This window comes from Cydia pomonella, chromosome 7, assembly GCF_033807575.1.
Source record: "Cydia pomonella isolate Wapato2018A chromosome 7, ilCydPomo1, whole genome shotgun sequence".
Classification (NCBI taxonomy): Eukaryota; Metazoa; Arthropoda; class Insecta; order Lepidoptera; family Tortricidae; genus Cydia; species Cydia pomonella.
In genome coordinates, this window is record NC_084709.1 from 21,638,731 (window position 1) to 21,657,185 (window position 18,455).

At 38.9% G+C, this 18,455-nt stretch overlaps 1 protein-coding gene across 6 annotated transcripts in view; it reads left to right on the forward strand.

Annotated features, from left to right (window-relative positions):
- LOC133520141 (zonadhesin-like) overlaps positions 1-18,455 on the forward strand; it is a 62,203-nt gene that overhangs the window by 26,335 nt on the left and 17,413 nt on the right. For all 6 annotated transcript variants that reach the window (XM_061854489.1, XM_061854482.1, XM_061854488.1 and 3 more), the window contains 8 exons: positions 495-695; positions 3,248-3,433; positions 4,212-4,397; positions 11,195-11,389; positions 12,281-12,481; positions 16,215-16,412; positions 16,846-17,046; positions 17,906-18,033. In XM_061854489.1, the coding sequence (XP_061710473.1) occupies positions 495-695; positions 3,248-3,433; positions 4,212-4,397; positions 11,195-11,389; positions 12,281-12,481; positions 16,215-16,412; positions 16,846-17,046; positions 17,906-18,033 (1,496 nt within the window). The remainder of the gene's footprint in view (positions 1-494; positions 696-3,247; positions 3,434-4,211; positions 4,398-11,194; positions 11,390-12,280; positions 12,482-16,214; positions 16,413-16,845; positions 17,047-17,905; positions 18,034-18,455) is intronic.

Sequence of the window (18,455 nt, forward strand, 5' to 3'; positions counted from 1 at the left end):
AGAGGACAAATCGCCAAACGTGTACTATGCGTAGTTGTAGAGTTCCATTCTGAACATCATCAGCAGTTCCACTTCATCAAATGTCACTTTTTAAATGTAATGCTTGATTTCTTAAAGAAAATACAAAAATCACTATAATTATGTATGCCTTTCACATTTGAAGAGTTCTCTCGATTTCTCATGGATCCCATCATCAGAACCGAGGTTTGACAAAAACGAAACCAATCTCTATATAATATAAATTCAAACAAAAAAAAAATCTAAATCGGTTCCGAAATGACGGAGTTACTTGATAACCTCCTTTATTTGAAATCTTGAAGTCGGTTAAAAATAAAGCTGATTACAAATATCTATCCAGCCTTTTGGAATTTGACTAATCAGATTCAAAAATTGGAACGGGACTTTTCGCTGGCGTTTAACATACATAAATTTTAAAAGTTTAATAGACAACCTGTTGTCGATTTGTGGATTTTTCAATTGACCTCATTTAACAGCCACATGTGAACAATGGAACGAAGACTGGGTGCACTGCATTCAAGACTGTGCGAAGCAAACTTGCGAAGAACTAATCACGGGAAAAGTGAACCAGTGCCCCGAGAAACCAGGAGGCATATGCCCCGGCGGTTCTGGGTGCCGATGCAGGCAGGGTGCATACAGGAATGCATCTAATATTTGCGTGCCGAGAGAAGAATGCCGTATGTAAACCTTTTTTTTTATTACTTTCTTATTATTCAAGCAACTTGTTCTTAATTTTTTGGCAAGTACCTACACATACTAGGACAACGTTGGCGAAGGGACGCAGTTATGCGTTAGAGAGAGTAAAAATTAATGCTATCTCGTTCCACCGCATGGTGGCAATGTTTTAAGAATTACCTTACGATTTGTTTTCTTTATTCAATAAATCGATTTATGGAGTTGCCTACAACATTTTACTGAGACGTTCTGAAAGTTATTTTTTGTAGGATCCGAGTGGCAAAACACTTTATGGCTAGTATTTAAGTACAAACACTCATTTATAAAATTTTCATAAATCGACGATCTAAAATGCACTATTTAGGTACATATTGTGTATATTTCAACCCCATAAGTTTATAAATAATAGGTGTTTCAAAGACCGAAATGTTTTAAACTTTAAATGTGTTTTCTCAAAACTACGTTTTTTGACTTGCAGCGTCCTACCATTTGTGTCAGTCCAAATTAAAAGGGACCTTATGGCGGTTGACGCTTACGACGTGTAGTGCCGCATTAGTATTGGTGCGCCGCGCCGCTAACAACGGCGTAAGCGCCGACCACCATACGGTCCCTTTTGATGTGGACTGTCACATTTGACGGCAGCAATAATATTTACTCGCCATTAAATTAAATCATAGTTCAAAATTGTAAAAAATTTTACAATCAAACCAAATAAATTCCAGTTTGCAATTTGTTGTTTACTACATTTACCATAATTATTAAATCATTAGTGTGAAATAAGAAATTTATTCATTATAATGTAAATAAATGCCGATATTATGCGACTTGAACAAAAGTACCGACACCTGTTATAACACAGTAGATTTTTTGTTTGCCATATTTGTTTTCATTACACTTTTCAATTATTACATTTTTAACTGTATACTTATCCCTGCAATCGGCAACATAAATCTACATTACAGAACAATTTTTTTACTACTTTAGTGAGATCTACATTATTTTTTTAATAAGAAACTAATTTATAATCAAAAGTAAAATATTAAAATTACTTAGTTGAAAATCTTATTTTAAAAAGGAATGGAGATTGATCGCGTGCACTTACCTTTATAATGCCTGATGTTTCGAACGCGGGTTGACTTGATTAAATCCCGTTTCTGTTTAAATTATAAGAGAAAATGATAGATAGTTTCCTCAATTTAATTTATTTAATCATTATTATACCAGAGATAATCTAATCGTTTGAGTACAAGAGTAGGATATAGAGTACAGCTCGGTATTTAGGAAGTCAATATTCGGAACTAAACATCTTCGAGTTTTTAACTGTATACCTGCTCAAAGTCAACATTTTTTTATTAACCAAGCCGTATCCTTTTATTAGAAATATCTTCTATTACTTCAGAATCAGAATCAGAATGCTTTATTTGTAAAACATAGGTATAAATAGGTCTTAGGTATACATTTTGAACACTATGTTTCGCCGGTCGGCATACAAATGTCAGAAGAAACGAAAATCTAATTAAAAATTGCACAATGCTGTAGCTTATAAAATAAAACAATTAAAATGAGTATTACATTACAATTAAATTAAAATACAATTAAAATACAGTTCAAAATTCAAATACAATTAAAATACAGTTCAAAATTCAATAAAATTAAAATATATCATTAGTCATGGTTATAATTACTATTTATGTCATAATCATCTAGATATTCTTTTATGGAGTAATATGCTTTATTTACTAGGAATTTGAAAACTTCTTTTTTGAATATATGGATGTCCTGTAGTTTCCGTATGCTTTCGGGTAAATTATTATAAATTCGGGGTTCCATTCCAAATATACTTTTAGAGAGAAGAGCTGTTTTATATAGTTTATTTTTTATGTTGTCAATTTTACGTGCACTGTTAAATTTTGTATATTGACTTATATTGCTTTTCACATACAATGCTGTTTCATATATATAAAGCGATGGAAGAGTTAATATTCTGAATTCAGTAAATAAAGCTTTACATGAGTCAGTTATGTTTAAACCACATACGGATCGTATACATTTTTTTTTGGCTTTTAAATACTAAATCTCTGTCTGTTGAGTTTCCCCAGAAAATTAGCCCGTATCTTAAAGTTGACTTCCTGCATTTCTTTCTTTATAAACTTTTTTAATAATTACTATGGGACTAGTAGAGCCCCAGATTGACAGAGGAACAGATTTCCATGACCAATCGCCTCCCAGGCGATAACTCGTATACGTCAGCTGCCGCTCCGTTGGTGGGTTGGCAGCCACCGACACACAAAAAAAATAGTCATTCGTTAATAGCATTGGTAGGATAGAATTGATGGAGCTGGTACAAATTTTGAAATAAGTTTAAAAGTAGATTCGAAACTAATGGCGTTATTCATATACGTCTATCAAATCAATCAAACCGTTAATAATCGTTTGTCCCTATCCGTCATTAGGATATTTCCGTTTGTTAGAAAGAGATAAAATATAACAGAAGTTTTTAATAGGTTGCCAAGTGTTATGAATATGGGGGTGAATGTTTTATGGTAATCCGCAGCAAAACAATGCGGTACAAACGAGCACTATGAGCAATGCTACTATAACTGCGGCGGCAACCAGACTTGCGACGACATCGGCAAGAAATGGAGTTGCCCCGCGAAACCGAAGTGCCTGAGCGGTTGCAGGTGCGACAAGGGATACTGGAGGGACAAGTACCACAGGTGCATACCGGAAAATCAGTGTCGTAAGTATCGTTTTTGGTTCTTGGAGAAAACACATGTCGCGCAGCAAGGATGTGCCTAGAAATTAATTTAGTAATAACCTGCCTACTGTTTTAACCAATTACTTTGCTGCCGAAAAGATACCTAGGCGTCTAGTCGATTCTATGGCTGCTGAACGACGTGACGTTGGCGTAACTACGCAGTGATGCTATTTTCCATAGCGCTGACTAGACGCCGACGCTCAAAAGACGCTAAAAATGCTAATAATCAAGCATAATAGGGATCATGAGTAGGGATGGTCTAAGTTTGATATGTTGATATCCATTGGTGTGATTGTTTACTACAAGTACTAGTAACCTAAATAGCCATTATACAAGACACTCGGCGCAAGGATGCTCCAATCTGTGCTGCATATGTGTAAAACGACATAATGTATCTCAAAAATAGTTCTACGCGTGAATAGTCGTTGAGCATGCTGAACAATATTAAGTGTTAGTGATGGTAGTGCTAGTGTTGACGTCGTGTAATTTTCAGTAAGCTAAATAATATTTTATATCGCATGCTATTTTATATTTAACGACCTCCTAACTAAGTCTATAGTGACTCTGTTTACGAAGTAGGAGGTACCGGGTTCGAAACCTGGTAAGGCCATTTATTTGTGTGTTCATCACATATGTTTGTTCCTGAGTTATTGGTGTTTTCTATGTAAGTATATTTCTGTAAATCTATCATTTATATAATATATATATATATACCTGCCCTGTGTAAGATTTTATTTATTTATTATTTCATTGCATTCAGCAAAACAATGTGGTAAAAACGAGCACTGGGTCACATGCTACCGCAACTGCGGCGTCGGTCAGAGTTGTGAGGATGTCGGGAAGAACTGGACCTGCTCCGATCAGCCGCAATGCCAGTTCGGCTGCAGGTGCGACATAGGATACTGGAGGAATAAGAAAGGGATATGCATTCCGGAAAAGGAATGCCGTAAGTACCTACTTTTTTCCATTCTGTTACCCTCTGTTGGGGTATAGGGTTCAAATCATAATCTTCCACTGACTCCGGTCCTGGTCAGTTTGCTTAGACTGACTCCATGCTCAACCCACACATGCTCCAGGGAACGGTGCCACATAAATTTAGGGCGACCATGTTTCCATTTGTTGGACATATTACAGGTCAGGGCCATTTTGAATAGGAGGGTGTTCGTTTTCCTATTACCTATTATTACTAGTGCTCAAAAAAAGCTGAAAAACGTGTATTCTCGTGGATCCCCTAGACTTCATTAACGACAAATAGCCAGAATTAATTACACTTTTATGAAATACGATAAAGGTTAAAAACATGAAACAAAAACTTTGTCTTAATAGTTTTATTCGCCATCTCTTTTTCTGTAAAACAGAACTGATGTGGCAGAAAGAAACAGACATTTTTTTTACAGTTTAAACATAATTCGAGGGCTTCATGCTAAAGGGGCGTATAAGCAAGAACCCTACTTTTCAGGAGACACAAAAAACTGAATAACTTTTGTTACAATGTACCGATTGTTCTACAATTTTGCATAGAGTATTTAAATTACTATCTTTTTCATGTGTCATGCCTAGTTTCGTTCTACGTATTCTAAAAAGCAGTAATTATGTAGTTACGCCTCTTTACCACGACAGTAATTTCCGACATTTAGGTTGATTTTTTTTGAAAAATACTTAAGATTTATGGTCGTATAATTCATTTTTTTTTCTATTCGATAATTTAATCATGAAAGGTGGAAATACTGTTAATAATTCGAAATACTTTAATTTTACAGTAATTTAGTCATCATTGTGTAGTTTCTTCTATTTTTTCTGATTTTTATACGCCCGTCTGGGCTGACGAATCTATCGTGTAAGTATCCTTTATTTGTGGTCGTATAATAGGGCGCCAAATTATATTTTGAGTAAATATTCATAAGTTCATCTAGATTTTACCATTGAAATGATTCCTGATGGTTTTGATAGTGTCACAACTGTCCACGAGATTAAGCAATGTCGACTCGAGCTGGTTACCGATTGGGTAAGTAACTGTTTTGAATTGCCACTTTGAGCATTTCAGTGTTTTAATGAGTCCGCGCCAAAATATACCAGGACACAAATATCCACGCTTCAAAGAAATGTTATTGCGTATTTAAATAACATTATACGATAAAGAGTTTTAGTCCTGTACGTCAATGGCCTAATCGCTTGCGGTTTACCCCGAATTATAGCATCGTTACCAATTTAATTCGATTTTATAATTAAATCGCACTTGTTTTTCCTCCCGGTATTGAGGAATGGCATGTATAAATTCATGGGCGATAACTTAAGTGAAACATTCATAATAATAATAATAGTAATACTGGCAGGGCAGCTTGTGGCGAGCTGTTGGGGAGTAACGACCCCACGGACCCGAGTACTCCCGAGAGTCGGTCAGGGTCTCCGTCTCCGGCGTGTCTTCGTTGGTCGGAGTGGACCCCAACGGGACCCGCAGGACTCTCAGCTCTGGCTTGCCTTCATTGGCCGTCCAGAGAGGAGTCGTTAGAGCTAAATGCTCCAGGGGTGGAAGTGAAAACTTGCATAAGACGCGAGTTAGCACAGTGGCTGTTATCAGCCACTGGGTAGAAAGCGGCGTACACCTCTCGACACCCCTGAGCCGCTCACACCGGTGTTGCTCCTGGTCGTCTTCACGACGGCATTTTCAGGGGCCCATCTAGTGGGCGGCGAGTCACCGCCTGCCTCGATAACTAGTGAAAACATTGTTATGGCAGGTGTCCGGACGTCTTTACAATAACCCAGTCTCATTGTCCTCCCAAACTTCAATCCATAGACCGTTATACTGTTCACTTTACTACAATAGTCCCAATGCCTGTTGCGACCGGTTCATTGGTGTCTATTGTTGCGCCCGTGAACGGGTTCCAGCAGGCGTTCTACATGACATTAAAGCTCTCCAAGAGGCCTCTACGTGTTGGATCTATATCCCCATGCAAGCCTATCAAAAGACCGGGATTTATAGGCCCGTGAAATCCAAGGAGATACAATAATAATAATAATTATTATTATTATTATCAAGTATTAGAGAGTAGTAGTATAGTGTTCACCTGGCTACGGACTTTGGGTCTCCAAACCCCGGAACACCTTGGAACATATGGAACATGAACGTTTTGACCCCCTTAAAATGATACGATAATGAAAATTGATATGTCCACGTGTAGCCTGGATCATTAGGAGCCCAAATTAGGCGAGAAATTTTGATTATTCAGATGCCTTTATTTCGAAAAATAATATCTTCAAACTCATTACCTCGGCACATGACGTGGAACGCTTGTCAAGAGTATGAAACAATTCGTCAAGTAGGTTTTACTCTTTTTCCAATTACATCATGCTTATAATATTATTTGCCGTATATGGTATTGTGTGGTACGTTTAATATCAACGTATACAGTTATCGAGTTAATAGTGTCATTTTCCTATAATCGATTTACATGGATGTGGTTTAATTAAAATTAATATATTTTTCCTGAATTACGCAAACGGGTTTTTTCCCAGTTGCCGGGTGCCCAAGCCCGTAGGTTATTTTTACCTAATCTAATTTAATTAACGATCGACAGAAGACATTTACCTTCGAAACAGCTGACACGAAGATTAGAAAATGAATATTTTGGAATATTCAAAGTGACTTTTAAGACCGTCTTTTTTGTCATGGGACATATGTGTGTGGGATTTTTTTGATGGGATTTTTAGTGATGGGATATATTGGCGTGCTACCGTTTTAATAGCCTCCGTGGTCTAGTGGTTAGAGCGGTTGTCTTTCGATGCGGAGGTTCCGGGTTCGAATCCCGGTTTGGACACTGTCAAGCAAAAGTCGCTTTGTGACTTTGTGAGACTATTCCCGGTTTGGCTAGGACATTGCAGGCTGAATCACCTGATTGTCCGAAAAGTAAGATGATCATGTGCTTCGGAAGGCACGGTGTAAAGTCGATGGTCCCGGCTGCTATCTATCCGGTGGTGCTCGTCATGAGAGTCAGAGGCCTTTGGCGGCTCAATAACTCTAATACCAGGGTTTTTAAGGTACATCAATCTTACAACCCACACGATAAGAAGAAGTGTTTCAAAAGACAATCACGCCGCTTATTCTGAATTTTGCCTATAATAGCAGTCGTTTAGCTCTTCGGTGGTAGTTAGAGTTAAGACGTGTGGGCTTACTTAAGAAAACTGACTTAACTGAATTCCGATAAGATCATTTTTACTATTTGTGGTAGTAGGTAAATGGTAGTCACTCAAAAGTTGAGTAGTATAAAACGATTTTATAGAAAAGAATTGAAATCGGTAGTGAAGGATACATGGAAATTGCTAAGACAACACAATGACAGCTTTACTAAAAAAGCAGTCAAGAAACAATCAAACGATTAAATTTAGAGTGCATAACCTAAAACAAAAGGTTAAAACGTATCAAAACTTGTATTCGGACAATAAACATTACTCCTTCTTTAATGGTACCATTGGTAACAAAATTATAACTATCTTAAACAATAAAATATTAATCAAAACTTCTAAACAAATAAATACGACATCATTTATCGTCATTTCATAAAAAGAAACAATATTAAATCTTCTGTACTAATAAACCTAAAAGTAGTTTAGCTAACATCTTAACCCACTTACGTCTCCATCAAATTATAACAGAGGAATATTACACTTAAGAATTACAACCACCCCGACGGAGGACGAGTGGCTACAAACATATGAGGTGATCAGCCCGCAGCGCACGCAGTGGGCCTTAAATAGCTTTGACTCCTTCAAATCTCCAGGAATGGATGGGATCTTCCCTGCGCTTCTTAAATGGGGCGGGAAGCATCTCGCTCTGAAGCTGACCATCGTTCTGCGCGCCTGTCTGGCTCACAGGTACGTGCCGAAGCAATGGAGGGTTATCTTCATACCGAAACCAGGTAAAAGCGACTATTCGGACCCCAAATCCTTCAGGCCCATCAGCCTGACCTCTTTCATGTTAAAAGAGAGGGTGCTAATTCATGTGCCCTTGCATCCAAACCAACATGCCTACAGCCCTGGCAAATCTACAGAATCGGCACTTTATGCAGTAGTAAGTAAAATTGAGGCGGCGATCAAAGACAGATCCATGTGCTTAGGAATCTTCATAGGTATGGAAGGGGCTTTCGACAGGACCAGGTTCAGCAGCACTTACGTGCATTACGGCAGCACTGGTAAGACATGGCGCGAATGCAGTTATGACAGAATGGATAAACAACATGTTGAGCCAACGAACCATCAAACTCGGGACGGGCGAAACACAGCAGGTATTAGTGGCAAAAGGATGCCCCCAAGGAGGAGTCCTATCGCCACTACTATGGAACCTTGTGGTGAAAGACCTGATCACCACACTAAACAATAATCACTATTACACAATCGGCTAGGCTGACGACATAGTGATACTCACGAGCGGCAATCATGCAGGTACGGTATGCGATGTTACCCGCTCTGCACTAGTCATCGTGGAGCGCTGGTGTTTTAACAACGAACTCGCAGTCAATCCCAACGAAACTGAGCTGGTTATGTTCACCAACAAACGCAACTTGGGAAACTTCCGCCTTCCCAAACTGTTCGACACTGAACTCCAACTATCTGCGGAGGTAAAGTTTTTAGGGGTAATAGAACGGGCAACGGGCGGAAAGCAATATTTCAAATTGAATTGGACTAATCACCTAAACGGCAAAATTGACAAAGCCACAGTCGCATTCTGGCAATGTCGTAGAATGGTGGGTAGAACCTGGGGGCTAACCCCAAAGATAACTCTATGGGTTTATCAGGCAGTCATACGACCAATAATAAGCTACGGTGCGATAGTTTGGTGGCCACGCACCAAACTATTCCTAGTTGAAGCTAAACTACAACAACTCCAGAGGTTGGCCTGTATGGCGACCAAGGGCTGCATGAGGACAATACCAACCGCGGCCCTGGAAGCTTTACTGGGCCTACCGCCGCTGCACCTCTTTATACAACAGGGAGTTAGAGCTACGGCGGTACGTCTCAAAAAATCTAATCTCTGGAGACCACCTAGGGTACCACACACCGAGATCCTCTACGAGGCGATAGGTAAGGAACCGCTAATAGAAGCGGTGACTGACAGGATACCCAGACAATTCGTCTTCGACAAGAAATACAAGATACAGTAACACGAAGAACCTCGTGAAGGACTCGACCCAAGAGAGCTGAGAATCTTCACGGATGGATCAAAGACAAGGTCAGGCACTGGCGCTGGAGTATTCGCAGAGACCTAAACATACATATCTCAACACCACTAGGTGCCCACAACACAGTCTTCCAGGCAGAATGTATGGGCATCATAATGGCAGCACACGCAATCGCCTCAAGGAAAGTATTGGACTACCCCATCCGCATACTCTCTGATAGTCGGTCAGTACTACAAGCTCTGCAAAGTTATACTTTGACCTCAGGGCTAATCTACGAATGCCACAAAGCTCTGTCAGAGGTAAGCACCACCACCAGCGTAACTCTGCAGTGGATCAAGGGACACAGCAACTCGCGAGGGAACGATGCGGCCGACATATTGGCGAGAGGAGGCTCGGATCTGAGGGTGGCAGGACCGGAGCCAATTATACCTCTGCCTTATGCCTGGCTCCGAAACATGCTGCGACACAACACCAAGGTAAAACACCAACAGTACTGGTCTAACCTAGGCACGTGCAGGCAGGCGAAGGAATCCCTCCCGACAATCGATCTCGGTTTGTCGAGGAGGCTGATACAGCTGAAGAGGCCACAGCTCCGGCTTTTGACTGGGGCCATAACCGGCCACGCCCCACTAAACATACACCTACTAACCCTACGTGTTACAGATATCCCCCTCTGCAGAGCGTACATGAAGGCAGAGGAGACAGTCGCCCACGTCATTCTTGAATGCCCATGGCAGAGCCATCAGTATCAGAGCGCTCCACTTCATTGTTATTATTCGCACGAGATGCACACTATACTGTAACGCACTAGACACTGACTGAGAGACAGGCGGCCCTAGTGTGCTTACCTGCTTGACAGAAAGGGATAGCAATATGCGGCAATCAAGGACGCTGTCTCCGCGCCCCTTTGGCCCGGCATTATTTGAAGACCAACGTAATTTTTGTACGGTCGTATGTTCATACGCCTCTTTGCCGCGACGCACTTTGAGGATAGTTGGTAAAAGTTTATGGACGTATGTATGTACGCCTATATAGCGTGACACTATTTCGTGGTTCGCACTGTCACGTGAGAGAAGTATGAACGTACGCCTTTATATTCCGATGAATATTGGGGACTGGATGAAAATATCGCTTATACGCCTTCAGTACGGCTTTTTGGAACGTCATTAAAATGATGACTGTCAGTTATACGCCAAATGATTTTATATTATTTAATTAACTAATTGTTATGATAAAATTATGAAAAAAATTGTGCTTACGTATTGTTACAAGACGAATACGATGCCGTTAAAAACGAAAAATGGCATTTTTGCGTATACGCCCCTTTGGCCTGAAGCCCTCGATATTATTAAGCAGATTTATGATAGAGGCAGACCAAGCTAAGTTGGCAGCGATGTTGATAGCCCAGCCTGCGCAAGTGTTAAGTAAACGTCATAATTTCATAGAATATTACAATACTAATAATTCATGTTTTTTTTGTTGTCTTTAGCAGAAGTAAGTAATGTCTAAAAGACTAGTAGAAGTTATGAGTAAACTTTTATGATATTCTAAGGTATACCTTGTTTAACAGCAATACAACGCTGCGGCAAGAACGAATATTGGGAGCCTTGTATTCAAGACTGCCGCAACCAGTCATGCAACTTGTTGGGTAAACCGGCGGGGAGCTGCCCTGCTCGGAGAGTAGGGCAGTGCAACAGTGGTTGCAGGTGCTTGCCCAAACATTACAGGGATTGGACTGGCACTTGTATTCCAGAGAGCGAATGTCGTAAGTAAAATTATCTTGGTCTTGTCTACTGATTGGTGAAAAATACACACACTAGAATCTTAATGGTTGTGGAATGAGCCCCCAGTGGATGCTTTCTCGACGGACTACTGTTTGGAGTTTCTTCAAAAAAGGAACTTCAAGAAAGGAACTCAAAAAAGGAGTGTAGAGGTTAGTAAAGCATCACCAACGCGCATTTAACACCCCTGGTGTTGCAGGCGTCCACAGGCCACGGTAACTGCTTACCATCAAGCGAGCCGCATGCTTGTTTGCCACAAATGTGGAGTAAAAATTTAAAAAAATGCAGTATGTAACAGCATAATAAGGACCAGACCGAGACATGCACTCTGTACTCTGGTTGAGCACTTGAGTACTCTAGACTTACACTTGAGTGCTCTTGAGTCACGTTCTATAGAATGTATAAACGTGGTAAAGAAGTAATCGACACCTATTTTGCAAACTGTAGTTCTGCCTGGTCTGTGGTAGACCGGTCTATTAAGCCAGCAAAAACGGTGTCTCTCCAGTGTTACACCATAAATCTTCTGCAATAGATCAAGAGGCCAATGATACTCGTAGTCACCCTTTCTTAGCTACGATACGGTATAGGACACTATAAGCACTAAGGTATGGTAATAAATATCTGTATTGTATGAAATATAGTGCAAGAAAAAAGTTTCTGCTTGCTTGTAAATCCTTGAACTGGCTCCGACAATTTGAACATATTTTCAAAAATAAAGATGATTACAAATATCGAGACAGCCTTTTGGAATTTGACTAATCAGATTCAAAAACTGGAACGTGACTTTTCGCTGGCGTTTACATACATAAATTTTAAAAGTCTAATAGACACCCTGTTGTCGATTTGTGGATTTTTCAATTGACTTTATTTAACAGCCAGATGTGAACAATGGAACGAAGACTGGGTGCACTGCATTCAAGACTGTGCGAAGCAAACTTGCGAAGAACTAATCACGGGAAAAGTGAACCAGTGCCCCAAGAAACCAGGAGGCATATGCCCCGGCGGTTCTGGGTGCCGATGCAGGCAGGGTGCATACAGGAATGCATCTAATATTTGCGTGACGAAAGAAAATTGCCGTATGTTAACTTTTTTATTACTAGTTTTTACCCTTCAAAATAATTTTACGGTTTACACACACGTGTTTTTAGTCACTCGCGCGACATGTTTCTGAAAGCCTAGGTCTCCTTTCTCAAGCACTAACAGCGCGAGCAGTGTTCACGACGGCCGTGCTTCGCGTACTGCTCCGTGCCGCTACAAGCGTTTGTCGCTACAAGTGTTGGGTGACCCAAACCCAAACACCACACCACTATGCCTGCCTACTACGACAGCGCAAAACCTCTCCCAACCGGTTCTCAGCGTGTGCGCAGCGTGGGACGTGGCGCGGAGCAGTACGCGAAGCACGGCCATCGTGAACGCTGCTCGCACTGTTAGTGCTTGAGAAAGAAGACCTAGGTCCTCCGAAACATGTCGCGCGAGTGACTAAAAACATGTCGCACGAGCGACTTAAAACATGTGAGTCTAAACCGCATAATTAATTTAATCTTAGTATGTCTCACGACAGTTTGAATTCGATTAGCTTTTACCCTGCCTCTGTATTCGTTGAAACCGCGCATGTTGCTCATTATTCAAGCGATGTTATCTTAATTTTATGGCGAGTACTCATACACAATCACACTGGGGCAACGTATCTAAGGGACGCAGATATGCGTTGGAGAGAGCAAAAGATAATGCTATCTCGTTACACCACATGGTGACATTGGTCTACGTCTGCAGTTAAATGGTAAAACGCTGCAACTCAAGTTACAGCGTTTTCAGTTTCCTTCGATGAAATGATTGCTTTCATAATCTTCTACCATCCCCTTATTTAAGAATTTTGATATCCCTTATAATAAAGTCTGTAGAAAACTATCAAAACGTGGTAACTGTAGTCTGAGCATACAAAAACATTTAAACAACAGTTAACACGGTTTTATTTCTAATCTATGATAGAATTGGGTAAAGTAGAAAGCTGTAATTGTTACTCGCAGCGTAATATTTTTATATTAAGAGCATAGAATAAGTCGCTCTGTAGCGATAAGGCCGCCTGTTGTTTACCTCTATCTTCATACGTGTTTCTAAGTACATTTATTCTGAGGTTGTGCAATAAAGAGGATTTGTATTGTATTGTAAGTCATAACGCGGAATGTTACTGAAAAAAATGTTTGCAATATCGTTTATAACAATTTAAAATAAATAAATAATGGACCCAGGCCACTCTACTTATTCGGCACGGTGGTCTGGGTATCCGCAAATTTCCAGTGTGTCGCTGCCTGCTTTCTTGTCCTCGGTGCATAGCGCTCAAAACCTGATTGGGGGGGTATTTTAACTCGATCTCTCGGGGTCATTGCGGCAGCACATTGCACCGAGGGCAAGAATGTTTGGACAGTCGGTCTGGAACGATGGCAAGAGGCCCGACGGTATGACGTTGGTGCCTTGGAAGATGGGACGGCCGCTAGTCTGGGATTCCGCATCCAAGGCAGAAGACCTCAAACGCCGCAAATATGCCACCCTCGGCAATAGTTATATTTTTGAGTCGTTTGTGGTCGAAACGCTGGGGCCGTGGGGGCGAAGCGCGCGCCGGCTGTGTAAAGACTTAGCGGCGCGCCTTATATTATTGTTTATTATTTAAATTAAAATTTTATAGCTTTTAAGATTCACAAACTAACAAATGTGGACCACTGAATGTCTGAATATAGAAATTATTTATTATTATTATAGACGCCACAGGTGACCAGAAGGCTGGCCAGTATTTTGCTTAACGCATTAGCATTGCCATTCAACTTGGCAATGCGGCCAGCCTTCTGGGCACACTGCCCATCGGCAGGACGTGTTTTATTTATAGGACCTTTATTTTAATTTTATTTATAGTTAGTTTTATTGTTTTTAAGCTTATGTATAATTTATTGTTCCATATTTTGTTGTAATTATATCGAATAAATCTTTGATACCTACGTTCCATAAAATAAATTAATTAGGTATTTAATTTTATAAGGGTTCCGTGTTTTCCTTTTGAGGTACGGAACCCTTACAGGATCACATGGTTGTCCGTCCGTCCCTCGGTCTGCCAAGACCATTTATCTCGGGAACGCGTAGAGGTATTGAGTTGAAATTAAAAGCATATGCTCAGGTCTACAGTCCCTTGAAGCTGTGAAAATATCAAACTTCTAAGTTAATGTAAAAAAAGATACGGCCGTTTATGTCCCAAAAAACATATATTTCGACACTCTCAAGGGAATCAAAATTTATAGGATACTTCCTGTTGGCCTAGAACCATGAAAATAAGTAATATTTTTTTTCATTACAGTACAGAGAAAAATCTGAAAAATATAAAGTTGTTAAAAAAAGTAAGTTAAAAATAAGAAATAAGTTAATTTTGTACGGAACCCTTGGTGGGCGAGTCCGACTCGCACTTTTCCGGTTTTATAAATTTCAAGAATTAAACTTACGATGTTTTCTTTTTTCAATAAATCTGTTAATGAGTTATAACCTAACCAGTACATGCACTAATTTATAATATTTTTATAAGTCCGCGATCTAAAATGCACTATTAGGTATATATTGTGTAAATAGCAACCCTATAATTTTATAAATAATAGGTATAACCTTTAAACGCGTTTTTCTCAAAACTAAATTTTTTGACTTGCACCGTTCTACCTTTTGAAGGTAGCAATAATTATGTACTCGCCATTAAATTAAATAAGGTAATTCTTTGTTAAAAAGTTATAAAACAAAGAAAATAAATTCTAGTGACAATTTGTTGTTTATTGCATTTACCATGATTAATAAATCTTTAGTGAAAAATAAGAAATTAATTCATTATAATGTAAATAATGCCGACAAAATGCGACTTTAACAAAAGTAAGGACAATTGTCACAACACAGGTGATTTTTTTGTTTGCCATGATTGTTTCCACTATATTTTTTAATTATCATTTTGTACTTAACCCTGCAAATGGCAACATAAATCTACATTGCAGAATATTTTTTTTACTACTTTAAATCAAAAGTTTTATCATTAGAAACTTTTAAAATCAATAGTAAAATATTAAATTAATAACATATTTATTTATTTAATCTTTATTGCACAATACATGAAGGTACAAATGGCAGACTTAATGCCTTAAGGCATTCTCTACCAGTCAACCAAAATAGGAGAAATAAATAGGTATAATATACCTAGTAACCTCCAGGCACTCGGAAACATAAAAAATTTCACCCTTCCAAGGAGTATTAACATACATGAACACAGTTTATAACCTACTCGTTTTGGCTAATAATCTAAAATAAATATAGATTAAGCTAAGAATTTAAAACATGTTCTGATAAAATAAAAAAAACAGTTGAAATAAAATAAAAAATAAGTAATTGAAAATCTTAATTTAAACAGAAATGGGGATTGATCGCGTGCACTTAATTTTATTATTTGGCCTGACGTTTTGAACGTGGTTAGACGTGATAAAACCCGTTTCTATTTAAATTCTAAGAGAAAATGATAGATCTCCACGAGACGGATAAAGAGTACAGCCAGCGCGGTATTTAGAACTCAATCTTCGGAACTTAAACATTTTCGAGTTCATACCTACTCAAAGTCAACTGTTCTTTGCTAACGCAAGCGTATCTTTTTATTACTCTCCACATTACTTTGGATTGAATATATTTAGAAATGTCTTCTATTTCTTCCTCTTTAAACTTTTTAAATATTTACCCTGCGACTAGGTTGATCTGTGTCAAATTGTCCTACGATATTTATTAGTTTTATGAAACTTCCAGCCCCAGGAAAGTGTCCACCTGGCGAAGTATGGAACTGGTGTCCAGCCGTCAAATGCGAAGCGGACTACTGTGCAAAGAGTAAAGACTCGCCGACAAGATGCCCGATTGGGATAGTCTGTGATCCGCCCAGATGCGAGTGCGAGAAAAATAAAAAGAGAGACAGGAAGACAGGAAAATGTATACGGATTGCTGATTGTCGTAAGTTTTTTTTTTGTGAAAAAGAAGGCAGGAAGGTGATAATTATTATTTTTCTGTGTAGACACATAGGTCCTAAAAACTATAATTTAAAAAATATGATATGATTACCATATTTGTAACCTTTAACGCACGTTCACGTGTATATATTTGTATGTATATTTATTTATTGCGGTATTGATAAGGTATAGTTTAGTATTAAATATATATGTTATTCTTGTGTGCCCATATTATTTTTACTTAATTGTAAGTTCTACATTTCTAAAAGCTTCTCAATGCATTTCTCTGTTTGGGTTGGGCCTATAAAATTTACGGGTAGAGAATGCCATGAGGTAGAGGAAGTTTAAAATAAATAAATAAAAACAATATTTTCCGTGATTTTTTTGCAAAACATAACTGATTTCAAAATGTTTCAATGAGCTTCAAATATTTTCAGCACCATTCCCATGTCCTCACAATGAAGAGTACAAAGTATGTCCGCCGCCGTGCCCCGGAGAGACCTGTTCTGAGTACATCACAGGGCCCCCAGGGGGACACTGCCCGCAGAACAAGCCTGGGTACATATGCACACCACAGTGCAGATGTTTGAAAGGATATTCTAGAAACGACAAAGGCACTTGCATACCGAGTAAAAACTGTGAGTGTGAACTGCTTCAACTTCAAACATAAATTAGTATTCTATGTATTTAAGTATTTATAAATATTTATATATTATATATATCGTTGTCTAAGTACCCTCAACACAAGCCTTATTGAGCTTACTGTGGGACTTAGTCAATTTGTGTAATAATGTCCTATAATATTTATTATTATTATTATTTATGTAGTCTCAGACGAAGTTACATACTTATCATGTGGTAAAATCCACACTACCGCCACCTCGCCTGGTAAAGGTACCGGTCGGATTCAGACAGCACCAGCAGTACCGTTGCAATATTGCGGCATGACGTTAAATTATTGCCGCCGCAAGTGACAAAAATCCGGGCGGCAACATTGATTTTGACATTTGCAAAAGGCAATTTTATGGAGACATCTAGGTATATTAAATCTTAGGTTCCTATATGCAATGCAATCGATAGCAATGTCGCGCTGATGCACTCTTCTTCTTCTTCGTTACACTCTTGACCAAGTGGTTGTGGCCATTATGTACATTTTTGAGCGACTTGCTTAATGACACGCCGCCATTTCTCCCGTAGAAGCTGCTTTCTGTAAGCATTCTTTTCTGAGCGCGCGCGCTGCACTACTGCAGCAGTACTTTTAAAGTAATCTGACTTTGAAAATAATCTTAATAGGATATTACCCTCTCTTACATACAGTTCGATAATGAGAGCAAGCTACCTATGTACAGTGAAGAAATTATGAATGAATTCAATGATAAAGTCGCCATGCACTTTTACGTCTTATGGTACATAGGTACCTCATTAGATTTTGATATTGGTACATAAGTACATCATACGCCGATGGTTGACAGTTTAAAAACTATCATGATTTTTCAGGCCCTAATACTTCAATAACTACTACGGCACCTCCTACGAATACTTCTGGAACTAGGACTGGTGACAGAGGCTCTGGATTGTCAGGCGTGCTTGATGGCATCACAGCTTTTACTGGAAAATGTCTATATGTAAGTCAAAAAAAGTTTATAAATTATGTAACTCTATCTATCAAAGATCACAGGATATAGTTTGTGATAAAACATAGCCAGACATCGTATTTATGTTAAACTTAATTTTTATGCTATTCCCATATAAAAGTGATCACTCCCAACTTTGTTTGGAAGTGTTGTTTTATTTGAAAGTATTATTTTGGAGACAACGATAAAGTAAGTTACACAAATCATACTTTAGATTTACTCGTATCGCTAGGTTATGAGTATAATGAAATAGTTAGTTTAGGTTTTTTTATAATATAAATGTAAAATATAAAAACACTTACAAAACAATACAAGATACATATAAACATATTATAAAAAATCTAACCTCCTAATGTGCCGCCAGCAGCGGGGCAGGACCCAAGCTGTCGGTGGTCAGGGCCGCATAGAGAGGA